The 14166-nt window shown below is 27.1% G+C and overlaps 3 protein-coding genes across 4 annotated transcripts; 1 reads left to right on the forward strand and 2 right to left on the reverse strand.

Annotated features, from left to right (window-relative positions):
- Positions 1 to 323: 323 nt before the first annotated feature.
- On the forward strand, positions 324 to 3302 carry Bma-rfc-4 (replication factor C, 37kDa subunit, putative; the record flags this gene model as incomplete). 2 transcript variants are annotated; one of them, XM_001894183.1, is made up of 8 exons in its annotated part: positions 324 to 403; positions 569 to 647; positions 883 to 1041; positions 1285 to 1353; positions 1734 to 1927; positions 2251 to 2359; positions 2606 to 2767; positions 3207 to 3302. In XM_001894183.1, the coding sequence occupies 8 exons, from the start codon at positions 324 to 326 to the stop codon at positions 3300 to 3302; spliced, it is 948 nt and encodes a 315-aa protein (XP_001894218.1). The 2 variants fall into 2 exon arrangements, with proteins under 2 accessions (XP_001894218.1, XP_042931429.1); XM_043075495.1 differs by lacking the exon at positions 3207 to 3302 and having other exon boundaries at positions 2606 to 3016.
- Positions 3303 to 3986: 684 nt separating this feature from the next.
- On the reverse strand, positions 3987 to 9335 carry Bma-lim-4 (Homeobox domain containing protein; the record flags this gene model as incomplete). Its single annotated transcript, XM_043075496.1, has 6 exons — positions 3987 to 4044; positions 4306 to 4466; positions 4676 to 4842; positions 4950 to 5155; positions 7376 to 7557; positions 8694 to 9335. 6 exons carry the CDS (start codon positions 9333 to 9335, stop codon positions 3987 to 3989), a joined length of 1416 nt encoding a protein of 471 aa, XP_042931430.1.
- A 3408-nt stretch (positions 9336 to 12743) lies between these two features.
- On the reverse strand, positions 12744 to 13293 carry Bm18047 (Uncharacterized protein; the record flags this gene model as incomplete). The annotated part of the gene is made up of 2 exons (XM_043075497.1): positions 12744 to 12837; positions 13208 to 13293. The coding sequence occupies 2 exons, from the start codon at positions 13291 to 13293 to the stop codon at positions 12744 to 12746; spliced, it is 180 nt and encodes a 59-aa protein (XP_042931431.1).
- Positions 13294 to 14166: the final 873 nt, after the last annotated feature.

The raw sequence follows: 14166 nt of genomic DNA on the forward strand, positions 1-14166 counted from the left end.
TTCAAAATATTAAATATGATGTTGAATAAATGGTTTAAAATTACTACATGATGCTTAATTTGAAGCTGTTCAAAATGGTTACTCGTAGTAGCCGTTACATATCAGATTCGATGCTTCAGTGTTTTGTAATATTTTGCGGTAGGATTTATACTAAAAAATCGCCGAGAAATATGAGTTATATTCAATTATTAAATTTGGATACTTGTAAGAATAATATGGACTGGTTGTTTAAGTATGTTTTGTATTATTCTTAATCGTATTATTATTCAGTTGTTGACGTTTCAAATATAGACAATGTTAGATTTAGAGTGCATAAATCAGGGATGGATGCTTTTTTGAACCGGTCAGAAAAGCAAGATCAAGCTTTAACGACATCAATGGAAATTCCTTGGGTTGAGAAGTAGTATGTTTCAAATATTCAAATTATCATATTGTTGAATATCTTAGTAATTCAAACGTATTATATTCATTATAAGTCTGATTAATTCTTTTTTATTTTCTTTGTCATATTTCCACTTATTTATGTAACTGGTTGAGTTTTTGAACTTAGGCAATTTGCTTATTTCAGTCGTCCACGGAAGGTTGAGGAAGTAGCTTTTCAAAATGAAGTTGTATCAGTGCTGAAAAAAGTACTGCAGGGAGCTGATGTAAGACTTTTTTTACAATTTACAAAATATTACAATTCATTTAGCTCAAATTCTCTTATTAGTGTTATGAAGTACAAATTGTTAAAGTATCATAACAATAACAATATTTTTCTTAAATTAGGAAGACAGCCAAAATAACTCATGAAAATTTTGATAAAACTTTTATGATATACAGCGTATCATTATAATAAAATTTTATGCAAATGTACATACAGTTATTATTTCATATTTTCAGTTACCAAATTTGTTGTTCTATGGACCGCCAGGAACAGGTAAGACATCGGCAGCTATTGCATTATGTCGACAGTTATTTCGTAATACCGATACATATCGTGATAGAGTTATGGAAATGAACGCATCCGATGAACGAGGCATTAATATTGTTCGCAATAAAGTTTGTTTTGCTTTATTTTATTGTTTTCGATTTTTGTTAGGCTACTTTTTCAGTGTCATATAAATATAATTTTGAGTTTTTTAAGCACAATTCATTTTGCAGACACAAGATGATATAATTTTTCATCCGTTATGTTAAGTCACACTTTTATGAATGCTCTTATTTCACATCATCTGTAGCACTAAATTGCGTTTCACTGAATAATGATTGTTGCATAAATTTATTCTCACTTTCTTTTTCTAGATCAAAGAATTTGCTCGACGAGCTGTTTCATCACACTTACCAGATGGAAGTCCTGTTGTGGGATTAAAGGTTTATACTATTTTTTAACAATTTTTTATTTTTTAATTTCAAAGCTATCATATTATATTATTCATGATCCGAACATTTTAAAAAAAGTGAAACTCTGTCCGAGCATCTGTTTATTATGAAGCTTTCATTGTTTTAGCTTAGTCAATTGTAAAGGGAAGAACTCCATTTAGCATCATTCAACCTTCAATTTTAGCAATTCACCTACTTGACGAGTCTGATATGATTTATTGCGTAGCCTTACACATTTCTTTCACTCTTTCAGCAACATGATAAATGTATGGAAAAGTTATCTAGAATGCTTTGAATTCCTCCCTTTTTTTTTAACTTTTTCAGTTAGTTGAAACTTAAATTTATAAACGTTTAATGGATATTTTGATTAGGTAATTATCCTGGATGAAGCAGATGCAATGACCACCCCTGCTCAAGCAGCTTTAAGACGGACAATGGAACGGGAATCACGCACTACTCGTTTTTTTCTCATTTGTAATTACATCACTAGAATAATAGATCCGCTCACTTCTCGCTGTGCCAAATTTCGTTTCAAATCAATTTCATCGGAAAGTCAGGAAAAAAGGTTGCTAGGATTTTTTTCTTTTTCCTGTTTTCTGTTTCATAAAAATATTTTTTACTGTCTAACATATTCATACTGTTTTATGTTCACTAATGGTAATTGACACAGTGCGTCGAAATATTTTAAATCTGAAACGAATTTAATTGAACTTGCCTGCTGTTGACCTTTCAGTAAATGTTTTTTAATTTTATTTAATTTTTATATAATTAATTCTACATTATGATATTATTATGAATTTAATAGGGAAGTTTTGGGAGGCAATATATTGTAACGTGATTTAGTTCAAAATAAAGTAAATTAAGAATATATTGCTAAAAATATTGTAGACTTAAATGGATTTGCCAAAATGAGAATATTGAATTTGATCCACTAGCAATCAGTGAATTAATCGAATTATGTGATGGTGATATGCGAAAAAGTGTCACAGCATTACAGGTAAAATGCTGATTTTACTGGCAACAATTAATAGTATGCATTGTTTATTGGTATCCAACTTTTAAAATTACACCGGTTTGAATGAATCTCAATAGACAGTCGTCTTTTCTTAGAAGGGGAGGCAAATAAAATTTTAAAGTGGAAAAAGACTATTTCAAAAGAATGTATCGCTTACAGTGGGATTTTTTGATGTAAATTTGATTAGTTTTTGAAAAAATTCTGATTTTTAAAATTTGAATATTGCAGACAATATCATCATGTCATAAAAAATTAATTCCCGCTGATGTGCGACAATTTCTTGGAGCTGTACCGGATGATGTGGTGCAGCAATTCGTAGCTTCATGCAGATCTCGTAATCATAATCAATTGTATGCATGCATAGAAAATATCAGACGAGAAGGGTATGGGGTTTATCAGTTGCTGAAACAATTTTTCCACATATGCTTACGTCTCGAGGATCTTAGTGATTTGAACAAAGCTGCAATATGCGAAAAAATTGGATTAAGTTTTATTTTCTTATTTCTTTCTTTTTTCACTAATCACTTTACTTTTTTTTCTTATTTCTTTCTTTTTGCCATGGAAATGACAGTAGTTAGTGTATTGTCTAAAGAAGGCAAAAAATCTAACAATTTAATGAAACTTTTTGCAATCAAATGAATCACTTACAAAATTATTGCTATATCATCCTTTCAGACATAACTGGTCACTATGTTTAACTTTAATGAGTTTATTTTAAAAAAATTCTTTTTTCTTACCAACTGTCAAAAAATTCCATTCAATCTACCTATTCATTTATCAGCTTATTAGTTAATGTTTCACAAGTCACATACTATAATATCTTATTCAGGAGTGTGAAATGCGTATTCTCGATGGTGCAAATGAGTTCCTACAATTGCTTGATTTTGGGACGGTTGTGATGGAACAATTCAAAACTTCACTTTAAAATTTTTTGATATCTTTCGCTACATGATCTCATGAATTATTCGCTTTAAGTGAAGGAAAATATGAGTGAATTATGTATCAAATTTATACAATGCCTTATACATTTGCTCTCTTCTTTTGCATTTATTTCAGCATTTTTTTCTCAAAATTTTTGATATTAGCCAAAAAAGCATGAAATATAATTATTTTAAAGATTCTTTACTACACTGCTGTTACCATACCAAAAGAAAAAAAAAAGACAACTAAGAATCAGTTTTTACTTCTTTAGTTCAAAGTTTTATTAAATTTTAACATTGTGGTATGTTATAATGCATTTTTTTTTTTTTTTATAAATTTATTATAGATATATTAGTTATGTACACGTTGTTTGACATTACGAAACAAATGATGAATTAACGTTTGAAGAGAATATAAAGCATTGTTTAACTTTTTTTTTTTTTTTCATTTTTCCCGCTTTGTATTTACTGAATTGAAATTAAAGAGTTTTTTCCATCATTCTGATTAAAGACTCAAAGATATATCCTCTATCATTTCATCAGTGTGAGAGATATTAAAAATTATAGCTTTTTTTGTTTGCTTAAAATACAATTTTTATGGATTAATTTTCACGACAAATAATTTATTTCAAATAATAATTATCCATTTTCATTTCAAAAAATAGCTGTTCCAGGAATTTAATTGAAATTTATGTAGAACCTGATGGGATTATTCGCTGCTCTGTAGCAACCATTGCATCTTCCACACTGAAATTATTTGAAATACTCTCGAAGACGATAGTATGATTTTCAGAGATTTTGGTGAATTATTAAGGACATAAATCAAGGAGATAGAATATTCTTGGATTGCATAACTGCTTATTTCTTCTAATTAAGTTTAGCAATTTCAGATGGGCTGAAAAGATTATTGTAATGGTATGTTTGAGTGCTATTTGTATATTTCAGAAAAAAAAAAAAAATTAAATTTCATCTTTCAAATTTAGGATGTAAGAATAGGAAAGAAAAAACCTTGTTAAGACAGATGTTGGGAAAATCATGCCATCAATACTGTCACCACTGGGACTCTTTGGAGTGCTACATAGATCGGTTGATGACCGTCCACTATTGCTATTATGGCTAATTCGATTCTTCTTACTACCCTGATATTTCTTTTGACGTGCTCTTGAATTCTACAATTTCAAAAATCATTTATGTAGCTTTAATGGGATAGGATGATAACAGTGCAGAAAACAACCAAACAAACGAAAAACAAAACAAAGAGAAGAAAGAAAAAGCGGACCGCAAAATTAAAATAAATATAAATTCAGAAATGAGCAATTCATTCTTGATAATCTTTCATCTTCAAAAGAAAGAAAAGAAAAATAAGAGTGATTTTTACCTGAAACCAAACTTGTGTAACACGCTTACTAAGACCTGTCATTGTAGCAATTCGTTCCAAATCAGCACCATCCGGATTGCTATCAATTTGGAAATGTGTTTGTAAAACGGCTAATTGCTCTTCAGCAAATGTTGTTCGTACACGCTTTGTTTTTGCTTTTTGTTGTCCTAAAATAATTTATACAAATTTCATTTTCTAAGAAGAGAAATGAACAAAGTTTATTATTAATTAATTATTGCACACAAAATATTTATTAAAACTAATTAAATCATACCACATTCTCCTTCAATCAATTCCATATAATGCTGTTTGCAAAGCAATCGACAATCTTGCAATGCAAATTCTTCACCTGTACTTAATTGACGTTTGCATTGATCGCATGCAAAACATGCAAGATGATAGACAAAATTACGAGCTCGTCTTACCCAATCAGTTGCATGAATTAAACGTTGACAGGATGAACATTTTGTTCCAAATCGTCTGAAACAATGTATAATTTTTACACTAAATTTGAAATAATTAATGAATATTTTTTAAACATAAAATGTTGAATTAGTATAATTTGTGTATTTATCAAAATGATTTTTCCTTTTTTTTTTTTTTTTTAGTTTTAATAGCAAAACAACTATAGATAAGAGATAATTTCAGAAATGGTTAAATTAATTAACATCTTTAATTGCTAATATGTAGCAAGCATTTATACCTATAACGAAGTAGTACAAATTATTTGGTAAATAATTAACACTAAAAATAAATAGCTTTATTAGGGAAATGCAATAAAAAGTAACCAGCATTTGAATAAAAATAAAAAAATGAAGGATACTGTAGCAAAAGTAGCAAAAGCTAAGATTAATTATTATAAATAGTAATTGAAAACTAGATACACCTATACTTAAATACTAGTATACTCATGTAACATCCGAATGCCACAGTCATCATTAGTTGTTCGTGAGTGTATATAGAAGGAAATGAATGATCAAATAATTATAGCAATATCAATGCACTGCTATCGCTTCTATTTCATTAATATTCAAAACGAAAATTAGATTCTTTGAAACGAAATTCAAATTCCTTGAATAGGATTTTAATTTCTTGAAGTCATCAATTAATATTTTAGACATCTAAAGGAATTGATCAGGCAGATTTGGAAATGCAAATGAAATAATAATGCTCGAAAATAGAACTTCTGCAAGTCATAGGATATTTAATTATACTTGAATACTTAAATCGACACAAATCAGTTATAGCATGCAAAAAGTATAAATTCAATTTGGATTTTTACAAGTTTTTGTTAAAAATAACGGTTTGCAATATTTCATTTCGAAATCGTATGCGACAAGATTTGGTGGAAGTTTTAATTTTAGATAAAAATTTTTTAAATGTAAACCTCGAATTTGGCAGAAATTTTTATTGCCCAAACATCTTTGCATCATTCAAATTTTAAAATTTAATTAAGAACCATTATTAGCTGGTAGGACTGAAATGGAAGAGGAAAAGAAGGGTCCAGGGACAAAATGTCATAGTTAACAATTAACAATAAGCTTGTTACATCATTGTAATCTTTGGTTGTATTAAATTATACGCCTATTCTATGTCACTTGAGAGGATGATTGGGCAGATGTCCTATAAGTAACCTAGATTTATGCCTCTTACTACTGTTACTATTACTCATTTATGTCTCATCGAACTGGATAAGTAATCGCTGATAAGTAGTAATCGTTCTCGATCATACACATTCTTTATCATCAGCGAATCATAGCTATCATTAAGCGGGCAAATTGAAAAAAAAAAAGAAATATCAGGACAAGCAGAAAAAAACAGGGGCGAAGAAATTTTATCCGAGAAAAAAAAATTTTAAAATAAGCAATCCGAAAAAGTTGATTTATTTCCATATTTGTAAAAAAAAAGAAAAAATAAAATAAATATAGATAGGAATTAATTAAATAACTGTTTACTGAAAAATATGGCAAAAAAAAAAAAAAAGAAATTAAAGTCCTAATTTTATGGATTAATTAATTTTCCATGGTTTATTATACATTCATACAGTTTCATTTATTTATTCCTTTGATTTTTTATGAATAAATCTACTGAAAACAGTCATATAAAGTTATTAGCAATACTTCATAAAAGAAAATACATAATCTCGACATACAAAAAAAAAAGATCTATCAAAAAAATTTCTTATTAAATAAACGAAACAATTAGGAAATACCGGTGGTATTTTCCCATTCATTTGTAATAAAATGATAAACTGGTAGGCTAAAGAAGCTGTAATTTTAATAAATTTCAATATCAATTTATTATTCTTGTCAGTTTATTAATTGCATTGAAATTATGAATAATGAATTATAAAAATTGATTGAAATGTTAAAAAAATCGACCATTCTCCGTATGTTTTCTTCAAGAAATTTGTAATTTTAAAATATTTTTATGCAATATTTATAACTTAATCTCGAATGAGTAGAGATAGCAAGAACAACGATAACAACAACAATGACAACAACAAAAACAATACGAGCAATAATAACAGCAACGACAACAACAATGTTAACAGAAACGACAACAAAAACGACAACAACAACTACAACAGCAAAACCATTTTGGGTGTTTTGGGGATACATTTAAGGAGAACAATAGTAAACAACAAATATGAGACAAATTTTTTTCCGGAAAAAAAAAAAAGAAATTAAAAGGACCAACCTATTATAGCATTGTATGCAAAAGAAATTATTATCTTTAACAAAACAAGATGAGTACTGTTCCAATAATGTGGAACACTGTGAACATTTCAAGCAATTAATATGCCAAAATCGTGAATTGACAGTTAACAGTGTTCGATCTAAGATAAATTCTGAACATGATGAGCATATTTCCACTTCGAACTGAAATAAAACAAAATTAATTTTTCTTTCAAAAATAGTAAAATTGAAAAAAAAAGAATTTTTGAATCGATAATTTGTAATTAAATGGGAGATCAAAAAAATAAGTTCTAAAATTTTTCTTGCACTAATTTATAATGAATTAGGTTTCAAAACACACACAAAAAAAAAAAAAAAAAAGAAATAAATCGGAACTTTGTGTGGACAATTTACGATGAATAAAAATTGAGAGTTTAGATTTTTTGTATGAGTGATTTTGTAATAATATCTAATTGATATATATCTTATAGTATGAAAGAAGATAAATTATGTATGTTTTATGGGATTTTTATTCTATGCAGTATAATTTTTAAAATACTAATAATTTCGAAATTATTGAAAAGTTAATAATAAACCATTTGTAATATTTTAATGATAAAGTTAATAATAAACCATTTGTAATATTATTTGAAAATTTACTTTTTTTAGATATATTTCTTGGGTGTTTTGAACTGTTTCAGTTAATGCTAAAAATTTTTTTGTATTCACAATTGAACTAACAGTATTATTCATTTTTTTTTTGTTTTTTGTTTTTGTCAAGAAATAATGTGATAACTTCTTCGGTGCCTTTTCAATTAATTAATTAACTTTGCTTTTCAATTAATTAATTAACTTATACGTAATTTTCATTCAAATTATGCTCATACATTAAAACCAAATCTATATGTAGTCATAACTTATTTTCATCCTTATATAAGTTAATGTCATAAGAGCTATACAAATTGATTAATTTCTATTAATTAATTAATTTAATTTATCAAATTTTAAACTTCAACTAATGGTCATTTAAATTCTATTTCATAAATCCAATCATACCCTCCCGCATATTTTGCAAAATAGAATATTATATTTATAAATTAATTCAATCATATCTAAAATTTGAATGAATAAATCAATGGAATGGAAAAATTATTAACCAAATACAAAATTTTAAATCGCTTAAATAAAATAAAGTAGAAATGTTTAATGCAAGGCACTTACTTTAAAAAAAAAAAAAACTGCAATCTTTAAGCTTTATTGCGTACCACTGACGAAAAAAAAGAAACGTAAAGAATTAAAAGAAAAAGAAAAAAGATAAAAAAGTATTAAAAATAAGACACCTTTGAAATTCGATGTGAAAATTTTGGTTCATTAGCCGTTGTTATTGTACAACTGCAGTTGCTATTATTACTACTAACATTTGCGCCATCATTTCCGCTACTGCTATTTCTGCTTCTATTAGTGGTAATAATCATTGTTGTATTGCTTTGATCAGATTGTAATGAAGCTGCTGTTAGTGTTCCAACAATTGCGCAAATATTATTTTCCGCATTTTGTAATGTTAATGTTTGTTCAGATTGTTGGTGTTGTTGTTGTTGTTGTTGACAATGATGATGATTATTAACATTTAAATCATTTTTTATTTCGTTAGGGGTTGTTTCAGCTGCTAGAGCAACAGCTCGTGTTGCTACTGTGGTCGACAAATCAAGTGATAAATCGGATTTTATTGAATGATTAAGTAATCCAGTTGAAGTATTACTGTAACCAGGAAATTCATTAATATTAAGTGTTGTTCGATTAAGTGATGCGAATGCATCGGTATTATTAATTAACGATGACGTACATGCACCAAAATTACTGTTTTCCGGAATTCTTGATGCATCATTTGTATCACAAAGTATCGGTATAAGATTATTAGCAGCAGCAATGGTTGTAGTATTATAATTAATAGATTTCTCGAATAAGCGATGATGAATTTCCATTTCCGTAATAATCGTAAATAGGTGAAATCGCTTTTATTGAGCGTAAATTACTTATTATTTCCTTTTCTTCAATACATCAGTAAATAATGCCTAATAGTAACGGTTGTAATAATGATCATAACGATGATAATAACGAGCAATAATATCAATAATAATTTTGGTAATAATCAATGTTACTTCACTAAATGTAAATTTTTTTTCCCCGCATGTGGATGTTAAGAGAAAGGAAAAAGAAAAGGAATTGCAGAAAATTATTTAAAATAATTTTTAGAGTTATTTCACAACTGATAAATGAGAAAGGAAAAGGGATAAAAATAATAAACATAAATATATTTACATATATGTACAAAAAAAAAATTAAGATAAATTATAATAATGATGAATATACACATGCATTTATGCCGTTAGGTATGAAATTTTTGAAATGGTTAGTTAGGGTTTTTTTTTTTTTTTTTATCATCACCAATAATAATAATAATAATGGTGACGATGATGATGATATTGTTAATGTTGATGTAAGTATGGTGGTGATAAGAATGACTATAATAAAAGATGAAGATGAAGCAGTTTGGAAAGCTTAAGGCTTATAATAGAGTAAAGAATTGAAGTGAACCTTAACGAAGCATATTCTTCAAGCTCTTTTGATGATAATAATAATGATGATGATGATGATAACGATGATGATGATGATGATGATGATGATGATGACGATTTGTAACGAATTCTAGCCTTTTGCGTCAAGCCTATTTGTTAAAGGGTGAAGCTAAAACTCCATCCATTGCAACATAATTTATGAAAAATCTCCTCCCTCTTTCCCTTTCATTTCCTTCTCTCTTCCTCTCTCTCTCTCTTCCTTCATTCATTCCTTCTTTTCCTCTTCTTCCTTCTCTTTTCCTTCCTTTTTTCATCGTTTCCTTTTTTTGATTCAAAATCACCGTAATCTGATGTCTATCATTGATGATTTCTATTATCTAAATATATGCTTTACCATATATCCATCCATATCTACTACACACGTATATATATATATATATATGCTTATCATCCATCCTATTTTTATTTTATTCCCTGAAGGACTAACCTTCCTCAAAGCCTTTTCACTCCCTCCGGAAATTTTCCTCTTTAACAAAATGACAACAACGGGACACGATAGCATAGCACATCCCATTTTATTTCCATTTCACAACTACCGTACCCTCTTCCTTCACTTAATCTTCCCAAAATTTATTGTTATTATTTATCATCATTATCGCCTATATCAATCATAACATTTGTTATGATATATTTTCAATCAGCATTTTTAATTATTATTCATTTTCTTCTTGTTCTTGTTTATCGCTTCTTTTTTGCTACGAATTTTGGATTATTTTTTTCTTCTCTTCTCGCCATTGATCTTAATTAGTATTGTTGTAATTAATTAGTGTGCTAAAATTCAATATCACAAATATGATTTATCGCAATATCTGCTTATCAATAATTCATGTTGATAAGAATAAATTTAAACTTATTCATACTCTATCGTTCAATGAAATTTGTTTTTTGTCCACTTTTTTTTTTTAAATTAATCGATTAATTTTTCTCACAAGTATATTCAACCAATTGATCCCTTCAAATATTATCAAAATTTTTCTTTTTATTTTGTTTCCATTTTTTTTCATTTTCATCAAATTAAAAGCTTTTTTTTTTGATAATTTTGTATTGCAATAAATTTATCAGCTCAATAACCTATCAAAACAACAACAGTGACAATAGAAGGAATGAAAATGAGTTCATTTGATAGGCAGTGCTTTTAACAGTATCATTCATTCACTTCTTCAACTTCTCTAATAAAAATTAATGTATGCGTAAGTTGATAATTGCAGTTGATAACTACAATAATTCAATAATGTTTTTACAATAAGTTCAATAAGTACGTTTTACAATAATTCGATAAAATAATTTTGCAGCAGACATCACATTAAGCTAATAAGAGCTACAATGAGTCGATAAGAAGCCACAATAAACTAGTAATACAAGTGTTATTGTCTTATTAGTACTATAAAAATTTGCAAGATTTAACATTGAAATAAAAATTAATTATTGCAAACTATTTGAGTCATTTAAAACATACAACTTAGCTTAAAAATTGTTTTCAATTTTAAAAATAGTTCCACTATTAATAAAATTAATATACTACAGAATATGTTGAGGTTTGCATTAATTTGTTTAGTACGAAAAAAACATTAATTACATTATGAGTAAGCTAATAATTAAAAATATTCCTCACACTAATTGCACTACTAATTAATTGTATTAATTAATCACCATCATTTTGAATGATTTGTTATGTTTATCAAAAGATATACTATTTCATTTCATTTTTTCTTCACGTACGTTTCAAAGAATTAGCTGTCATTGCTATTGCTATGTCATAATTAATATAGTGTGGACTTTATCAATTATGAATTTCAGAATTGCACAGGTGATAATCAGGGAAACACGTGAACCACTATTATCAACTTGTGTTGAAATAAGTATTCAACAAGGAACGGTGTTAAACTTAAATGATTTATACTATTGAAAGAAAGTACTAAACCAAACGATGGGTCGATTATTTTGTGATAAGAAAGTCCATTAATAAATAGAGTTCATATTATTATCATTTGCTATACCAGTTATTATTTTTCTTCTTTTCCTTTTCTTTTGAAGAATGAAATTACCAGCATATTTCTTACCAGTATGATCCAATTCAATCTACACGTTTTTATTCAAGTTTTGATGAAATTATCATCACTTACCGCTCTAACAATATGCTTTAAAATTGAGAGAAATGGAAACTTTTATTTTATTGTTTTCCATCAAAATTCAGTACGAAATTTCAATTCCTAGAATTTATCAAGCTAAATATACATATGTTTATTTATTTGTTATATCAGTAATAGTAGAATTAACTTGATATAGACGATAATAACAATAATTAAGCATAAAATAAATTTCACAATTAAAAATACAGAATGCTAAATTCTTTCTATATTGTGTCTTCAAAAAAAAAAAATTTTCCGACTAATTTTTCAAAATTTTTTTTCATGTAACAAGTTTCTTTTTTTCATTTTTTTGTTCCAATATTATGCAAAGAAGTTGAGCGATTCTTTTTTTTTTCTTTTTTTTTAACATAATATAACGTTTATTCTTAAACATAATATAGATAACGTTTATATCACATATTAATTTGAACGAAATGTTGATAATGTTAATATCAAATATTAATTTGAATGAAATAAATCATCAACTAACCATTAGCTTTAAACAAGATGCTAAATTGGCGATAAATGAATTTAAACGATTAATAGGATTGATTTGAAATTCAATTACCAAATTTGTCGAAAATGCTAATCATTATGCATCGGGATGATTTGGTTGACACACTCCTCAAAATGCCCAGTTTTCGGACGTTACAACAATTGGATTATCCATTCCTCTCAAATGGTCACTAACAGTCCTTCCTTTTTGCTGCTCAATCTGTCTATAACATTTTAAAACTTTCATTTGTAAAAGTAATAGATTAAAAATTAGGGCTAAAAAAAAATTTTTATTTTAAATTTTGCTTTTTTATTCCAAAACAAATTCGCATTGATTCAATCATTTCCATCTGAAAAGTTACATTGAGAAATTTTTTTATAAATTCTCATTGAAATAATGAATCATTTATTCGTACATTTCAATATACTAATTATCCATTTTATAAATAATTTCTTTTAAATAAATTCTATAAATAATTTTTTTTCCTCTAATTTCGGCGAGTGCAAACTATGCTTTTATCAAATTGCGCAAGTAGATGAATCAGCAATTCTTTAGGATTTTAAAATGTATCAATCAATAATATTAGAAATTACCGATGGATTAGTTGGATTACCGTATGCAAAAACGAGTGGGATGGCGCATTTGACGAATAAAGGGAAGGAAATTTGACACCATACATGGTAACAGCTTATCAATCAGTAATGCGCTAATTGTTAGCTATTTAGTAAGATGGACAATATGGTGTTGCATCCTGAACGTGAACCAATTTCCGGATATGTCGTAATCGATGCAATGGATAGTTGAATGGGCAAATCTTGGATAAATATGAAAAGCAGTTGATGCAATTTTAACACTAATATGTTAAGATCTAAAAATTTAAGCTGTTAAATTTGAAAACCTACAAACATTATTTATTAAAATACCAACAACATTTTTTAATCTTTCAAATTCGAAATTTCAAGAAAAAATAAGGCTAACAATTTGTATGGTAAGGTCAATTGCAATCACTTTTTGTAATCGATTAAGTGCATAAAATATATTAGTTGAATAAATTAAACAAATTTTTGTAATCAATTAAATAAATTTAGTAAATTTATTTGAATGAATATTTATTTATTTCTTGAATTAATTAATTTATTTAAATGAATTAAATATTTCCTTGTAACCAATCAAAAATTAATAAATTATTTTTTTATTAAAGCATTATTGCTCATCAAAAGTAAATCAAATAACATCACTTCTCTCTAGTATCAATCCTGAATATGATAACTAAAAATTTTTATGAAATATTGAAAAGGAAAGTTTTAAATTTTAAAACGCTGGAAGAAATTCATAAAAAAAAGAAAAAGTTTTAAATTTCTAACAAATAAAACGGAAAACAGGAAGAGTTTGAAGAAAATGAGGACATGTGCTGAGAAAAATCAAGAGGTAACATCAAAAATATGCTAATGAAGAGGATTTTGTGTTATTTCAAAGAAATGAAGTACCCTTTGACTCGTTTATTCTTTTATCCATTACTACTAGCTTACTTACTTACCGTATATCACTTATC

Source organism: Brugia malayi (genome assembly GCF_000002995.4).
Source record: "Brugia malayi strain FR3 genome assembly, contig: Bm_v4_ChrX_scaffold_001, whole genome shotgun sequence".
Classification (NCBI taxonomy): domain Eukaryota; kingdom Metazoa; phylum Nematoda; class Chromadorea; order Rhabditida; family Onchocercidae; genus Brugia; species Brugia malayi.